The following is a 15,927-nucleotide window of genomic DNA, read 5'->3' on the forward strand; positions in this document are numbered from 1 at the left end:
TCGTAACCAAAGCATTAAGCACATTTCTCTCCTACTGCATTCCTGCCCTTACACTTTCCAGTTCTCCGCAAAGGAAAGTGTAATAATACAGGCAGTCCCTGGTTTACGACGGGGGTTCTGTTCCAACACCGTGTCGTAAGCTGAAAATCATCAGAAGCCGAAAAATTGTCGAAAATCGTCAAAAATCCTAAGAAAACCTTACTTTTAATCCTTTGAGTGTATTGAAAACAATGTAAACTGCACTTTTATTGAGTTTTTCATACAAAAAACCTCCAAATTTTGATTATTCTGCCATTTAAGATCGGTGTCGTAACCATTGTAACCCTGGAACGTGTCGTAAACCGGGAAATAATTTCTGATGAATATATTTTAAAAGTGTCGTACCTCAGAACGTCGTAAGCTGGACCCGTCGTAACCCGGGGACTGCCTGTAATATGTTCAGTTAATTCTTTATGAAGTACACAGTATCATCATACAAACATATCTCAAATCCTAATCAACATAATTCGAGATTGCAGATATGTATCCATTACCGAAAATATTCGATTGGCAGAGAAGACAATATTTATGTTATATTATGCTAATCGGCAAAAAAGGTAGCGAATGCAATATTATGTTTTTTATGGTACTTGGGAAAAGAAAAGTTAACCTTTACCGACATAGTTCAAATTACGCTGAGTACCATCATACAGACATATCTCAAATCCTATTAAACACTGAGATTATTATGTATTAAGTCTTGCGTATTATATTGCACATATCGGAGCTCTGCTTATGACTGGTGCATTGTGGGTTGTTGTGGTTTGGGATGGGGGAAGCACAGTCGATTGTAGCAAGATGTAACAGCACCACAACTATTAAAACCGACATTTAGCCATCTGTATCTTAACCCTCTACCTCGGGCCATCCCATAATTGAGACTCAGACATGTGTTTACTACCAAAAAAGTCGGACAGGTAGCAAACACAATATTTGTTATTACGCTGTTCGGAAAAGGAAAGTTGACCTTTACTGAGAATAGTTGAAGTACACAGCGTATCATCATACAGACATGTCGCAAATCCTACCAAACATTAATTGAGACTTAAAGTAATTCATTACCATAAATATTGCTTCAGCAATGAATGCTTTGTTTACGTTTAGTACATTAACCGGTAAAGGTGGTAGTGTGGTAAGCTAAGCTACCAGTAATTAACCCATTTGACTGTGAATTCGCTACTGTAGCCTAGCGAAATATGATAAACTTGAATCAGATCTTAATAACAAAACAATAAAATACTGATCCTGAAAGCTGAAGGCTTGAAGGCTACCTGAAATCAGTGATAATACTTCACCGAAATCTGGTTTCCGACCAGCAAATTTAAGAACAAAGCTGCCATTGACACTTGGTGTTTACTCAAGTGCGGCAGAAACAGACTGAAGTTGTCTGTTGTCTGCTAAGTCGTTCCTGGTATTCCCGTGAATGGGCAGGACCAGTCATCTGCTTTGAAGAGTTACCTACGAATTTTTTAATTTAAGCTGCGGTGCAAGAGGAAACTATAGCTATGTAATTACTTGGTAAGTTACTTATATAAAAGTAAGTTTTTGTTAATATTCAAACCTCCACAGAATTCACTGTTAAGAGTGTAATGGCCATTTATAGAAATTATCATTTTTTCTATCTTTAAGAACAATACAGTATTAATATCAGATGGCAGGACAGAGTGAGAAATAATACCATAAGGGAAATTACAGAAGTTTCATAAGTAGAAAAGATAATAATGAATGGGTGATGGAGGTGGTTTGGACATGTCCTTTGCTTCATCCCTGAGAGAATAGCACATGGTAGTGTCACTGGGCTCCTCGGGGCACCAGAAAAGTTTGAATACCCAGACTTACTTGGATGAGCTATATGAGAAGGGAGGCTGGAGATGAATGGAGATACATTGGAGTAAAAGCATGGGAAGAACATGAATCATATGGAATTTCTGAGGCCCCTTGCATTGCGCAGCATTGGAGGGGATGGTAGTGATGACAATTATTTGTTTTTAAACATTTGTTTGCTAAAAGGTTAGGTTGGATTGTATCATGAAAGTGTGGTTCTTTCAGCATGCTTGAATGATGATCTTTTCCAGTTGACTGTCTCATTCCAGTTTTGTGGTCAAATATCAGTGTTGCATAATCCTCATAGTAAAAAAGATACTCTCGTTCAGGGGTATTGTCTTTTGTTTGCTAAGACAACTACCACCTCAGCAGTTTTATGGCCTGCAAAAATACATACTGTATTCAAAAATTTATACTGAATACTGAAACAATTTTTGTAAACTCACTGTCTAGAGTATGCAAATTAGGAATAATAAAGATTTTATGTTGAAAGTACACACTGCATGGAAATCTCAATACAGTATTTGTTTTTGACCACCAAAGAAAGAAACATATGCTATTGCATGTTGAGCATAAAAATTATAATTTATATTTGATATTGACTTTGAATCATTACTTTTATAAATAAGTAAATGCAGTTTTTCTCAGTATATTTGTATGTAAAATGTTTTGATATTTGTACAGCTCTCCCCAGAGGAAGTTGATGCTGCAGTTTGGCTTTCTCCAGATCTAGTGAATATAGCTGTGTGGAATCCTGATGGAAAGGACAACAAAGATGAAGAAAATTGTACGAGAAATGATGCGAGCAAAGAGATTCCCATTACTTTGGTGAATAAATTTGGAGGTTAGTGTTTTTACACCTGAATGTTAACTCAGTCTTGTTGGACTATTCATAATAATGATAATATATAGACTGTAGAGAAGTTCCTCATTACCAAGTTGTTTAGTCTGAAAATAAATTAGTCTAGTTTACAAAAAATATGCCATCTGCAGACTTTAGTGTTTGCCATTTCTTTTATGTATTATGACTTGGATTTAGTCTTTTATGATTGTCCAAAAGAGGACTGGTGAGGAGCCTGTGAATAATGCAGTAACTTTTCTTGTGAAGAGGAGGAAGACTTGATCAAATTAACTGTGAGTGGCACTTGTTTGTTCGGGTTTACCATGTATCATACAAAATTCACAATCAGAGAGATACTAATATTGTATAATATATACAATAATAAAAAGGGAGTGCCAAGATGCCATGAGTAGTTTTTATGGAACCCCAGGCTATGTATGGCTTTTAAATTATTATTCACTGAGCTGATTATCAGCTCTCACAGGGCTGGCCTGAAGGATTAGGGTGAAGTACCAGGTCTAGGCCATAGGCCATGCACTTGGACCAAATAGGTCATTTGGTATGGTGATGAATGAAAATGTTGTTTAAAATAGAAAGGAATAAAATAAAAATAAAATGAAAATAAAAAAAAATTGCACGAGGCATATGTTTTTACACTGGAACACATGGACACATTAAATACATTCACTCATATTTCCTTATAAAAAAAAGAATATTAAAATTCAGAACAAGTTATGTGAGAAAAGGTAGACATTTGCTGTGACAGGAACAGGAACAGTTCATCAGAAGAATACATATGGAGCAGGACAACACTCAGAGGAAAAACATAAAATTATGAAAAAAGCACAAAGATGAAGCTCTTAACCAAACAGAAGAACCAGCTCATTTGCCTACATGACTGAGGTTTGTAACCATAGATGTGAAAGATGTCTCCAAGACGTCAACAGCATCTGGTTTTCCCCAGGAGGTCACCTATCCAATACTGACTAGACCCAATCGTTGCTAAACTTCGTTGACCGGAAGTGAAATTTTCAATGTGGTATTGTCGATGGCTGATATGCCCAAGATCCGTAAAGACAGAGCTGAAAAGTAACAGCTTCAGTGTGTCGAGATTGAAGGATTAAGCTGACTGACTTCCTCAATTGAACAATTCTTTGAAACGTCGAGGTGTCAAGACCAATTGTCGCTAACACCTACTCTAGTGACCAAACTCGTCTGTCATACATCCGTCATCATGGTCGATGGCTGATATGCCCGCAGTCTGTAAAGATAGAGCCGAAAAGTAACAGCTTCAGTGTGTCAAGATTGAAGGGCTAACCCTATGACTTCCTCAATCAAACATTTCTTTGAAACGTTGAGGTGTCAAGACCAGTCGTTGCTAATACCGACTCTAGTGACTGAACTTGTCTGTCATACATCCATCATCCTGGAATGTGTCTGGTTGACCACTGTGCTGAGTGTGCTACTGTAAGAACTGTAAACCCTTTCACCTGCACCGTCAATTGAGTCCAATGACAATATGATGTCTATCTTGCCTCCTTAAGACTAGATCTTCAGCCCAATGCCAACACCTCGTTCGTTAATAACTTCGAGTTGGCAGAGAAACGGTGTCCAAATTGTCACTTCTCTGACTAGTGAGATGATCAAACGAGCAGACTCCGCAAATTCCTGGTGGACATCAGTATGTTTCGAGCCAGATCTTTCGAGGCCAGGGGCATTGTTCTGTAAATCGCATTCAGGAAGAACCTGTCTGTCGAATACTAGGATGGAATGTAATCGTGCAGGTCACATTCATCTCCTTTTACCTTGGGACATTACCCTGAAGTCCTTGGACACCTTTTCCTTGGGTCCTATGGTGGATACTCAACAAGTCATGTAGTTCACCCAGGTCTTGAGAGACAGGTTGCATCTTGCCTAAGGTGTGCGGCTGCATGGGGAAGGTGTGTGTTAGGGACTGGCCTCCTCCCTTTCACCTGCCTTCCTTCCTCTTCCAGCGGGCAAAGGAACAGTGAATGAGCCATCACTTGCTGGATGCATGTGCATGCTGGTGATCAAGAGGACTGAGTATCCTATCTATAATCTAGCTCCATTTGGATTAGTAGATGTAAATCCTTCCTTCTCTCTAGCAAAGGGAGAGAGGGACTGACTATGAACCAACCAGTTGGTTATTCTTAGCTTTATAGTCTCCAACACTGTGGGTTCATCCAAACCTTTTCAAATCAAGGACATTGCATTCCATTAATTCGAAATGCCCAGAAGTCTGGCAATTGAACATCTCTCTTGATCAGTAGATCAAAGGCATGGTCTCCTTCCTTTGCTCTTTCATGACCAGGAAGAGAGTACCCAGGTGAGCTGAGCTACCAGTCAGTTCAGGGATTTGCTCAGAATCCTCCCTTCAAAAGTAAGTCTCCCATATGTAAAGACCAAGGGTTTGTATTTGTGTGGGAACAAATGACAAATTTTTAAAGTAATTTGTATTTTTCCTAACATACAAACCTGAGGTCTCTACATAAAGGGCCCATTTCTTACCACCCCTCATTCCTGGGCCAAAAGGAAAACTGCATAGAATTGAATGCTCACCGACTTGGTGGGCGTTGCCTCTGCACTTACCATCGGTAGCTATTACCATAACCACCGTGCAAAACTTTAATGGCTGGTTTTCCAGCTCGCTGAAAGTTAATCCCGTTTATAAAGACCTCAGTTTTGTATGTTAGGAAAAATACAAATTACTTTAAAAATTTGTCATTTTTTAAAATTCTTGTAACGCTCTAGAGGTTTTTGTGTTTTCATTATTTACCTATTTATTTTTATAGTTTATCAATTAAATTATAGCTCTTCATGAATATACAATTAGAATAATTGAAAATGTAAAGATTCTGACAAAATTTCCCTCATCGATTTATTTCCAAAAGTTGATAATCGATGTTGGTTATATTCTGGACATTCACACATTACATGTTTCATTGTTATCATCATTTTGCATTCTGAAGAATCAGGAGGAGGGCCATGTAGACCATTCATTAAGGGCCCATGCGTCAAACGAGTATGGCCTATTCAAAGACACGTCAGAATTACTTGTGTGTGTGTGTCTCTGTATGATATGATGAGGTCCATTTTCCAACACAGGATTTTATGTTTCAATTTATTATTTATAGGTTCCTCATACCACAGACTTTGCCATTTATTTATAATAATTGTTTTTATATATTGTATATAATCACTAATAGGGATGTTTACATTTGCTCCTGTCAAGTGGACTGCTTCTTTAGCTGCTTTATCAGCCTCTTTTGTTTCCTTTAATCCCAACATGGACAGGGATCCAACACATTTCAATATTTTTTCCATTATTATACAGTATGTGGATTTCAAACTTAATCTGCTGTACAATATTATTTTTTGGGTAGTAACTTTGAATGGCTTCTATAGCACTTCCTGGGTTGCTAAAAATCACAAATTTATTGAAAGATACTTTCTTTATAATTCTGATAGCTAATGCGATTGCTCACAGCTCTCCAGTGAAGACTGAGGCATTACTAGGTAAAGAGAATTGGTATGTCTTGTTGTGAGATACAGCTCCATATCCAAAGTGTGTGCCATTTCAATATATAGTGCGTTGAGCAACTTTTCCATATGCACCATATATTGAACTTTGCTGCAGTTTTCTTGACTTAGTTGAATGATATTAGATAGAACCACCATACATACACAAGGAATAGAAGCAAACAGGTGCCACTAGATGTGTTTTCATACATGTCTACCAATCTTATTAATGCTTAATATTTGTGTACCAAAGGTGCCCAGGCTCACCAGTTTGTCAGACACACCATCTGTACCCTGACGTAAGTGTCAGTCCACCAACTTGCTGTTTCATGTAAGCTGTGAGTGAATCGGCAAGAATTAAGAGGATGGGAAAAGGGCCCTCTTATGGTTAATGGGTTTTAAAAAAAAAAAAATTTGTTATTGAAACATTTTGTTTCATCAGAACCCCATTAACCATTCAAATGCTTGAATTCCTACTTTGATGGTGCTGCAATGCTGTCTTATAGTCCAGAAGGGTACCTTGAGGACTATTATAATAAATGTCCTAAAGTCATGTGATGCAATGGTTTTTACATGGTTGGGTAAAAACCAAACTACACTTGACCCCCGGTATTCGCGGGGGAAATTGACCAACCACCTGCGAATAGCTAAAATTCGCGAATACTTGACACCTGTAAAAATGCTTATAACTGCCTATTTTAATAGTTCAAAAACCAAAACATTATAATCTGTGGAGAGGGAAATTTAATAGTTGTCCAGCATGCATTTGAATTCTGAAGGGGGTCTGTATATCATGATTTCTATGAAGAGTAGATTTGATTCTTAGAAATATATCTTGTCATATAAACATTTTAGTCAGATTCCTCAATACTGTACACTGTACAACACCTAATTTTATAATGATCTAAATGTCTTTTGACAAGTATCTGTGAATATTGCTGAACATTGAATAATAATAATAATAATAATAATAATAATAATAATAATAATAATAATAATAATAATAATACTGTAATATGTTGGTGATAGCTGCATCAGCAGCATTCAATTTGTATAGTTTTCTCTCTTTTTCTGATATAATTGATTTTTCTCCATTACTGTATTCTGCCAGTAACACACCGATGTTCGTCATTCTTGGAGAGGAAAGCATGTTGCTAACCTAGGTAATTTTAATTCGGATGAATGCACTATCAGTTGCAAATTACTGTATGATGGTAACTGAAATCAGGGGTTCATCCTGCATGAGTTGTCCTTCTTCAGGAGAAAGTCTTCTTCAGTGTTGATCAGGGTCACATTTCACTCTGCACTGAGCATGATCACACCAAAAGACTGGAGTAGACTGTCATTTGTGGTGATTCTTTCTTGTTACATGTGAGATGGTCAGCATGAGGCGGAATGTAGGCTGACCTCTGATTGGCTGAGGAGGAAAATTCACGCTGATCATTGGCTGGCAAGATTTCCTTGTAAGCCAAAAGCTTATCATTGATGGTCTCACTGCTGTAGCCTTGCAGAGCAGTGGGGCTGGTGTGTTACGTCATTCTCTGGTATTGATTGATTGTGAAATTTAGGTCTTGAAGACCAAGCGCCGGAACACATTAGGATTATTCAGCACCGTAATGAAGGTGAAATATATAAATTAATGATATGATTGATTATGAATAGGTGAATAATGACATACTAGTAAAATTTGGTGTTAAAGTATGAACGTAAAAAATGAAGAATGATATTAGATAGAGCCAACAAAAATAAATGTATATTAAACTTTTATATTCAAAATATATACTTAGTATATATAATAAATATGACTAAAATCCATATTAAACATACTTAAATCATATCTTATTAAAATAACCAGATTCTTTTAGATAACCCATAAGATATTACCTGGCGAATATTCTGAGTGATCACTGGGCAGCTTGCAGAATCTTGGAAATTATCATGTTTCTCATTCGGGAATGCTGCTTCTTGCAGTGTCTGGTGCAGGTCTATCAGTTACATAAGCAAAGGTTGCGTATGTTGATAGCAGGAGGAACACCCCTTGAGCTATATTTAATAAGGGCTTCTCCTGCTGTATTAAGAGTGCCTCTAGCAGCCATAGGCTTCTTGGGCTGGGGGCCTTTCCAATTATTTCTGTATTCCCCACTACTGTATTGCATTCCTTGTGATGCTAGTATGGTGGGGATCTCGCATGTGGTTTTTTTATGGCGCCTTCTTGAGCATGGCAAGAGATCCTCTTTGCCAGTTTTATGGTCGTCATACCAATATAGGAGTCATACCAGAGAATGACGTCACACACCAGTCCTGCCGCTCAGCAAGCTGCAGCAGTGAAACCATCAATGAAAAGTTTTTGGCTTACAAGGAAATCTCACCAGCCAATTAGCAGTGCGAATTTTCCTCCTCAGCTAATCTGTGGTCAGCCTACATTTGACCCCCTGTTGACCATCTCGTATATAACAAGCAAGACACCACAAATGACAGTCTACTCCAGTCTTTTGGCATGATCATGCTCAGCAGAGCCTGAGTAAATGCCTCAATCAACACTAAGGAAGACTTTCTCCTGAAGGACAACTCCACGGAGGATGAACTCCCAGTTTCAGTTACCATTGTACTCCATAACTGATATAGTGTATTCATCCAAAATACAACCACTGTACCCTATTTGCAACCCGCTTTCCTCTCCAAGAATAACAAACATTGGTGTGTGACTGGCAGAATGCAGTAACACTGAAAAATCAATTAACAGACAATTAGAGAAAAAACTATATGAACTGAATGCTGCTGATGCAGCTACCACCTTCAACATATGTTTAAGAGGGTCTACTATCTATAATAATAATAATAATAATAATAATAATAATAATAATAATAATAATAATAATAATAATAAAATTATTATTATTATTATTATTAGATAGTTAAACCAGATCACTGAGTCAAAACACTTGGCTCTCATAGACCTGGCTATACAGTAGTAATTAAGTAAATATTAGTGAAATGATTTTTAACATTCAGAATAAAGATGTTTTCTTTCTCTGCTTTCAGAACATGCATCAGGAGTTCTTGACTCAAGTATTCTGCTTAACAGAGTACCCTCTCCTGGCATAGACATGGAACGTATAAGTACTGGCAGTAGGTTTGTATTGAAAGTTAACCAAAAACACACAACCTTGTGCTGATTTAAAAATTTTTGTAGTATAACGTGTGTAAATTTGAATGGAGATACCAAAGTTAATTTTTTAAGTTATTGTTTTGAAGGTTGAAATTTAGTTATTAACTATTGTAGATTTAAAATATAAAAATTATTGTTGTTTGTTTATATTGTGTTTTTATTGCAGGTTTGCACTGTCACTGTGGCTAGAAAAGCAATTCACAGGCAATAAAGAAGAAGCAAGGAGTCTGTATGATAAAAATATATTTTTGGGGAAAGAGTCCTCTGAAAAGCTTAAAAATAAGATGTGACATATACAATACAGCAAAATATAGATTAATATATTTTTGTTGTGTAATGCAACATAATAACAGTAATGTAATAAAGTTCTCTTTCTTCATAGACGCTGAAGGGAAACACTTAAGAAATTACCATATACAGGGTATCAAATTTATACTCATCATGAAAGCAGGAAGCTTCCAAATGAATGACCTAGTACCAAGGCAGCATGTGTTTTTGACTTGTGATAAAACATTAAATTTCAATGCAAAACTGTGAATGAAAGTAGTCATTATTTATTGTATAATTTTTCTACTTTTTAATTTCTTCAAAAGTCTTTCACTATCAGGTAGAATGGTTCTACATCTGAAATATTCTTTCTTGTGCTATCAGAAGATCTCAGTTCATCAGCATTTATTTTTATATCTGCAATAATCATTAGCTGTGTCTTGCCTTCCTCAGTTTCTTCATTTAGTCTGCTTCTGTTTTGTAACAGAACTCCAAACAACCCACGTCTCTTTTACTGTATCTCATCCTCATTCCTGGCTATCATTCTTGCAGTAAACTTCACTGCTTAAGCATTAAAAGCACTGGTGATTTAGTGTGTTTATATGTCCCATGAAAAATACTTCTCTTGCCATGAATCTTCAGTATACAAAATGTTCTGTATAAGACCAACTACTGTACTTAAAACAGACTGCAAACACTTGTTCTTATTGATAATGGCAACCCATAACACCACACCTGTGTGGCGATAGATGGAAACGACATGGCAGCTAAAGAAGCTACAGGATTACTAATAAGTCTGTTATAAATATCCCATATGGAGATTTTAAACAAATGGATCCTTTCTTATATAGGAAAAAGTGACAGACTAACAGGTATAGCTTAACTAGTTGGAAGTCATCGAACCTTCAAGCAAGAAATGGTCGATTTAAAATTATCCTGATAGGAAGACAACATAATTTTAACAATACAGTATGTATGCATGATATCCATGGATATTCACTACACAGTGGAAATGGGAGGCAGATCTTAAGTGTGTAATTCCTTCTGAACAGATATAACAATGAAACATTTTAAATGACTGTCCTCATTTTAATCAAGAGAGAAGAGCAACTTCAATGCATGGTAGGTCCATGAGTGGAGTATTTAGCAATAATTGTAATGTTGTTAGTCTGACTTTTTGTAAAGGAAATTTATTCCACTGAATTTCATTATTAACTTGATTTTTAGCGTGGTTGTATTTTTTCTTGTGTAGATTAACTTTCTCACTTTAAAGCACTGAATGGCTGAATGTTCCATAGTGCTTGACTTAGTAACTAAATTTCACAATTCAACCCCCAGTGCATGTGAAAATTGGTTGGGCCATACTCCTAGAACAATACATGATAGACAAAAAATAAAACAGTTTCCACTTTGCTTTTTTGAAAGTGGTCAAGGGTAAGGATGAAAAAGAAAATTAGGATCGTAGATATATTCTGAGAAAAGCATTATGATACTTCAGCAATGAAACAAAATGGAAGGATGGGAATACAAAATTAAGTTAACAGAAATCTAAGTACTGTATGTATTTAGGTAACTCTCCACTTATCAGACTTAATATTTTGTAAGTTACATTGTTTCGAAATGGCTTTTGCTAGGCTACTATATTAGACATGATGCATCTTGCAGATTAATGTCTTGAACCTAATGATGAATGTTAAGCACAGTTTACTGTAGATTGTAAGTTGTATAGAATTACTGGGATAGCTTGAATGTTCAAGTGTAGGCTACACCATACTGTAATACTGGGTAACTGGCACAGTTAAACTATTCAATAATAGCATTTATCAGAAGGTTTGACCCCGGAGCACCTGGTAAATTGAAGGGTCACTACATAAGAGATTTGATCAACTGTTGAGAATACTGAACAGTTAAAGAGAGGCAAAACTTAATCTGGCAAGTACAGTATAAAGTTGAAAAAGAAATTTTAACAAGTTGGGAAATAAAATCAGACTACAGATAAAATGTAGGTGTACTTTATACTTTAAAGGTTTCATGCTGGAGATTAGATGTACTGTACTTGTAAAATTGTTTTCATGCCACTGCTCTAACCACATATGACCACTTATGTTCCTACATGGCTGCTTAATGTGTAAGAGAGATTCTATGCAATCTGTTAGCTTTTAAGTTTTGTATAGTACCTCCATCCAGCTTATTGGAGCAACTAATAAACTCACCATTTACACCTAGATGTGATCATAATTTTTAAAATTAATTAGAGAGAAGGTGAGCCAGAGTTTTAAGAGCCAAAAGAGGTGCTCTGCATTAAGAATAAAGGAAAGGATACAAATTGAGAGAACTTTGTCATATGCTGTGGAAGTGAGTACTGTACTGGGTTTTGAAGGACTGATGAATGTAGATGATAAAAAATGGGGGCAGACCTAAATGGTCTCAAAGTTTGAGCTGAAGATTTCTATACAGTATATGTGTGAGGAAGGCTGAGGAAGTGACTTAAGGAATTTCTTGAATATTGGGAAAAAATCAAGAACTAATGGGGCTACAAATTATAAGCTGTATTATGGTGGCAAGTGAGTAGTTGAGAGGCTTACAGGGTGTGTAATTTAGGTGTTGATAAGGGACAACAAAGACTTCAAAATAGTAGATGAAGTGAATCAGTTATTTTCCTTGGTAAAAAAAATGTCAGAGAATCAGCAAGGACTCAGCAGTGCCCAATATTCAGATATATTTTTTATGGTATCTGACTGAAAAGTGAAATTGTTTTCAAAAGAACAACGTTGGTATAGTCAGTTAAATGTAAATACATAGTGTTTGACATGAAAATGTTTTATGAAAAACTGAGAAAAGCGGGAACTGTTGTGGTGTACATAGATAGAGAAAGTAACTGTGGTATACATAGATTTAGGGAAAGCAACTCTGGTATACGTAGACACAGAGAGAGCAACTGTGGTATACTTAGCCTACAGAAAGCTTATGTTATGTATGGCATAGCAGTGTAAAATATTTGATAGAAAAATGTTGACGAGTGGTGTACTGATAGCCTGTTAAATGATTAGGCAATTTTATGACTTGAAGTAAAATGTTTAAGAATTTCTGGGTGTTGGTGTTGAGTGACTTGGGGCAAAAGTGTCTTCATTGTACAGTTTTAAGACATAAAAAAAAAAATAATTCGACTTAAGTAACAAGAGATATTATGGCACAAGTCTCATGGGCCACATTGTCCATTTGAGCCATTTTATGCACTTTCAAGGTTATGATTAAAGATTTTTGCTATATACTTCAATAAAAAACTTTATACCTGTATTGTGACCCACCTCGGCTGTTGTGCCTATGGTTTGACAAACTTTATCTACGCCAGCCTACAAAACAGTGACTGGATTATTTGACAAACTGTAACCCAGTTGTTCCAGAGAAGATTTTAAAATATTTTTATAGTACATTAGTTATTTTTCCAACATACTTCTTGGTAATGCATTGAACCATAACTGTGGCCCAACACTAGTCTTGGACCATGGTTTAAACAAATGATTCTAGAAAAAATGATTTTTAGATATCCAACTCAATTTTCACAGTTGTGGTGCCAGTCTACACTCAATTTTTTGCATGAAGGTACAGTATTACCAAATGCTGCTATTGTAAACATCATGGCAGTACCCTCTTGCATTGCTACAATACCATGGCAGTTAATGAGATCTCCTGATGTGATAATTTTAGCCAGCCAGGGCAAGTCCAAAGTCTTTCTACATCATAAACCTTTACAACCACATAGTAACAAGGAATAAAAAGCCTTTCATTATACTGCTTTGCTCACAGCAAATTTCCTGTTGCACAACAGGAAAAAACATTTGACCACTTATGAATCTGCGGTGTATGGGTCTTGGTGTACGTTTGTGCAACTTTACAATGTTATGAACTTGAGACTATGCAAAATGAAATATGTACAGAACACATGGCTACCTTTTTATGGGGAAGAGGAAATTCCTGCTTTTGATATGGTGTGGCTGTGTCCATGCAACATAAAGAAGATTTCTGATAGTCTCTTGTCACAAAGCATGTAAAATATATGAATCATGTTATGGCTGGGTTTGGCATATTGATCACAGGAAATTACTGCAGTGCACTGTTGACCAGCACGGGTAGAAGGAAAAAGTTACTTTGTTGTAGCACATTGCTAGTGTAATTTTTGGCCATATGCCCTACCTGTCATTTTGCAAGCTCGACAGAGATAAAACTTTAGCAGTCTTACCTAAGTGTGAGTTCATCACTTGGTTTTCTGTAAAATCTTGAATAGTGACCCGTCACCTTTGTGCCTTCCAGTGCCAGTTGCTAAGACAATGACTCCCTTGGTAATTCATTGACACCTGGCATTTGCCTTGAAAATTTTTCACATATAAGAAATGGGAAACTGAACTTGGAGGATATCCTTTCCCTTGACAGAGTCTGAAAATCTGGGATCTTTGTCTTCCCCCAACATGCAAGTTATGAACTCCTTTGGGTCTCCAAATTCCTGGGATGTTCCAGGGTCTCCTTGAAAACCCTTAACCTGTTGAATACAGACACCTAGGCACTGCTTGCTGTTGGATACATGCCAGGTAAAATCAGAGACCCATTCCCCCTCAAAGATCTACAGAGCTTATGATGTGCATCTGACTACTTCATCCTCAATCAAGAGAAGTCAGTCATTATTGTATTCTGCATATCCCTGGCTACCTGCTATCCATGGATGTTTATGACAGCTTGGACAAGTGCCACTATGAGAGTAATTACCAAATGGCAACAAATTAGACATTCTATACATAGTCCTTTGTACCAAGGAATTTGTTTTATGGTCCGAAGCTGTCCATTGTTAAGAAATTAACCCCAAACTTGATATTATTTTTGTTCCCTGTACACGATTGTTAGCTGGCACCCTTGACAGTGCCCTTGCCCTCGGTACAATTCCCTGTAAGGGGATAATGCTGTCAGTGCACCACATGTGTGGCGCACTGTAGGTATTATGTACTTGAGGTTCTTTGCAGCGTCCTTTCGGCTCCTAGCTGCAACCCCTTTCATTCCTTTTACTGTACTTCCTTTCATAGTCTTTCTTCCATCATACTTTCCAACCTCTTCTAACAATTGTTTCTTCGTACAACTGCGAGGTTTTCCTCCTGTTACACCTAAGCAACTGTTACTCTCAATTTTCCTTTCAGCGCTGAATGACCTCATAGGTCCCTGCACTTGACCTTTGGCCTAAATTGTATATCCTAATCTCAGTACACTTGACAGATTCCTACCATCTGCTTCAAAAGGAGAATGTGCCTCACGCTCACCCCAGCAAAAATAAGGAGATCCAGCACCCCCTTACTCTTGAATTGTTCCAGGTATTCCTAAGCCACCAAGAGGAAGTTTTACAAGCCACCCTTGTCATGGAGATTGCTCTTGGTGTGGCCAGCCATGGTAAATTTGGTAATCTACACCAGCACCTAACTCAAACTGCCTCATTGCTATTTTTGAATAGACCTAATCAACTAAGAGACAGGGTGCTGTAAATTTGTGGAAGATACAGCACAAGAGACGTTAGTGGCATCATTTCATAGAAGCCCTTTGTACTGAATGGCATTGGAGGCGATCGTGATGATTAATCACTCAAAACTTACACGACATTAAAATATAAATCCTAAAAAGTGATAAAAATACAAATTGAACATTTTTAATACCAATTACTGTATTAGGATGAAGTTGCTGATCTGCTGAAAGTACCCTTAAGTACCTACAGAGATGCGCATGCCTCTTCAAGATCACTGATAACAGAGAAAGAGTGCCTTCATGGAAACCCATCATCTGCAGGCCAACTGGCTATTTTGTAAAGCATTGACAATAACTGGGAGAATAACAATAATAATTGTTCAAGAATCATGTATTCTAGCAATCTGGACATGACTGATATTTACTAAAAACAAGGATGCATTGACTCCAGTTCTGATAATTGAGTACACCCTTCAAAATTAGTTAAAAAATATGAAACATTTAGAAATACAGTACTGGTATGTATAATTTTCAGCATGGTCAAGCTTGAAAATTTTCTTCCCCAAAAAATTCAGAGTAAATTTGATAGATGTTAGTATATCATGACTGAATAGGAATGAAAGAAAATAAAATTTTTTAGTTTTCTGTAAAGGAAAACTATTATGCCGGCTTTAATGTCTGCCCGTCCGCACCTTATTCTGTCCGCCCTCAGATCTTAAAAACTACTGAGGCTAGAGGGCTGCAAATT

At 36.8% G+C, this 15,927-nt stretch overlaps 2 protein-coding genes across 6 annotated transcripts in view; one reads left to right on the forward strand and one right to left on the reverse strand.

Annotated features, from left to right (window-relative positions):
* The window catches only part of LOC136832566 (nucleoside diphosphate-linked moiety X motif 17-like), a 43,567-nt gene extending 33,298 nt beyond the window's left edge, over window positions 1-10,269 (forward strand). For 4 of the 5 annotated variants that reach the window (XM_067093622.1, XM_067093611.1, XM_067093600.1 and 1 more), the window contains exons 5-7: window positions 2,548-2,707; window positions 9,287-9,377; window positions 9,580-10,269. In XM_067093622.1, coding sequence (XP_066949723.1) covers window positions 2,548-2,707; window positions 9,287-9,377; window positions 9,580-9,703 — 375 coding nt within the window. In that variant the 3' untranslated portion in view covers window positions 9,704-10,269. The remainder of the gene's footprint in view (window positions 1-2,547; window positions 2,708-9,286; window positions 9,378-9,579) is intronic. The other variant, XM_067093640.1, reaches the window with a different exon arrangement.
* The window catches only part of Vkor (Vitamin-K epoxide reductase), an 81,546-nt gene that overhangs the window by 52,421 nt on the left and 13,198 nt on the right, over window positions 1-15,927 (reverse strand). The window lies entirely within an intron of this gene.

The sequence above is a fragment of the Macrobrachium rosenbergii genome, chromosome 4 (assembly GCF_040412425.1).
Source record: "Macrobrachium rosenbergii isolate ZJJX-2024 chromosome 4, ASM4041242v1, whole genome shotgun sequence".
Lineage (NCBI taxonomy): Eukaryota > Metazoa > Arthropoda > Malacostraca > Decapoda > Palaemonidae > Macrobrachium > Macrobrachium rosenbergii.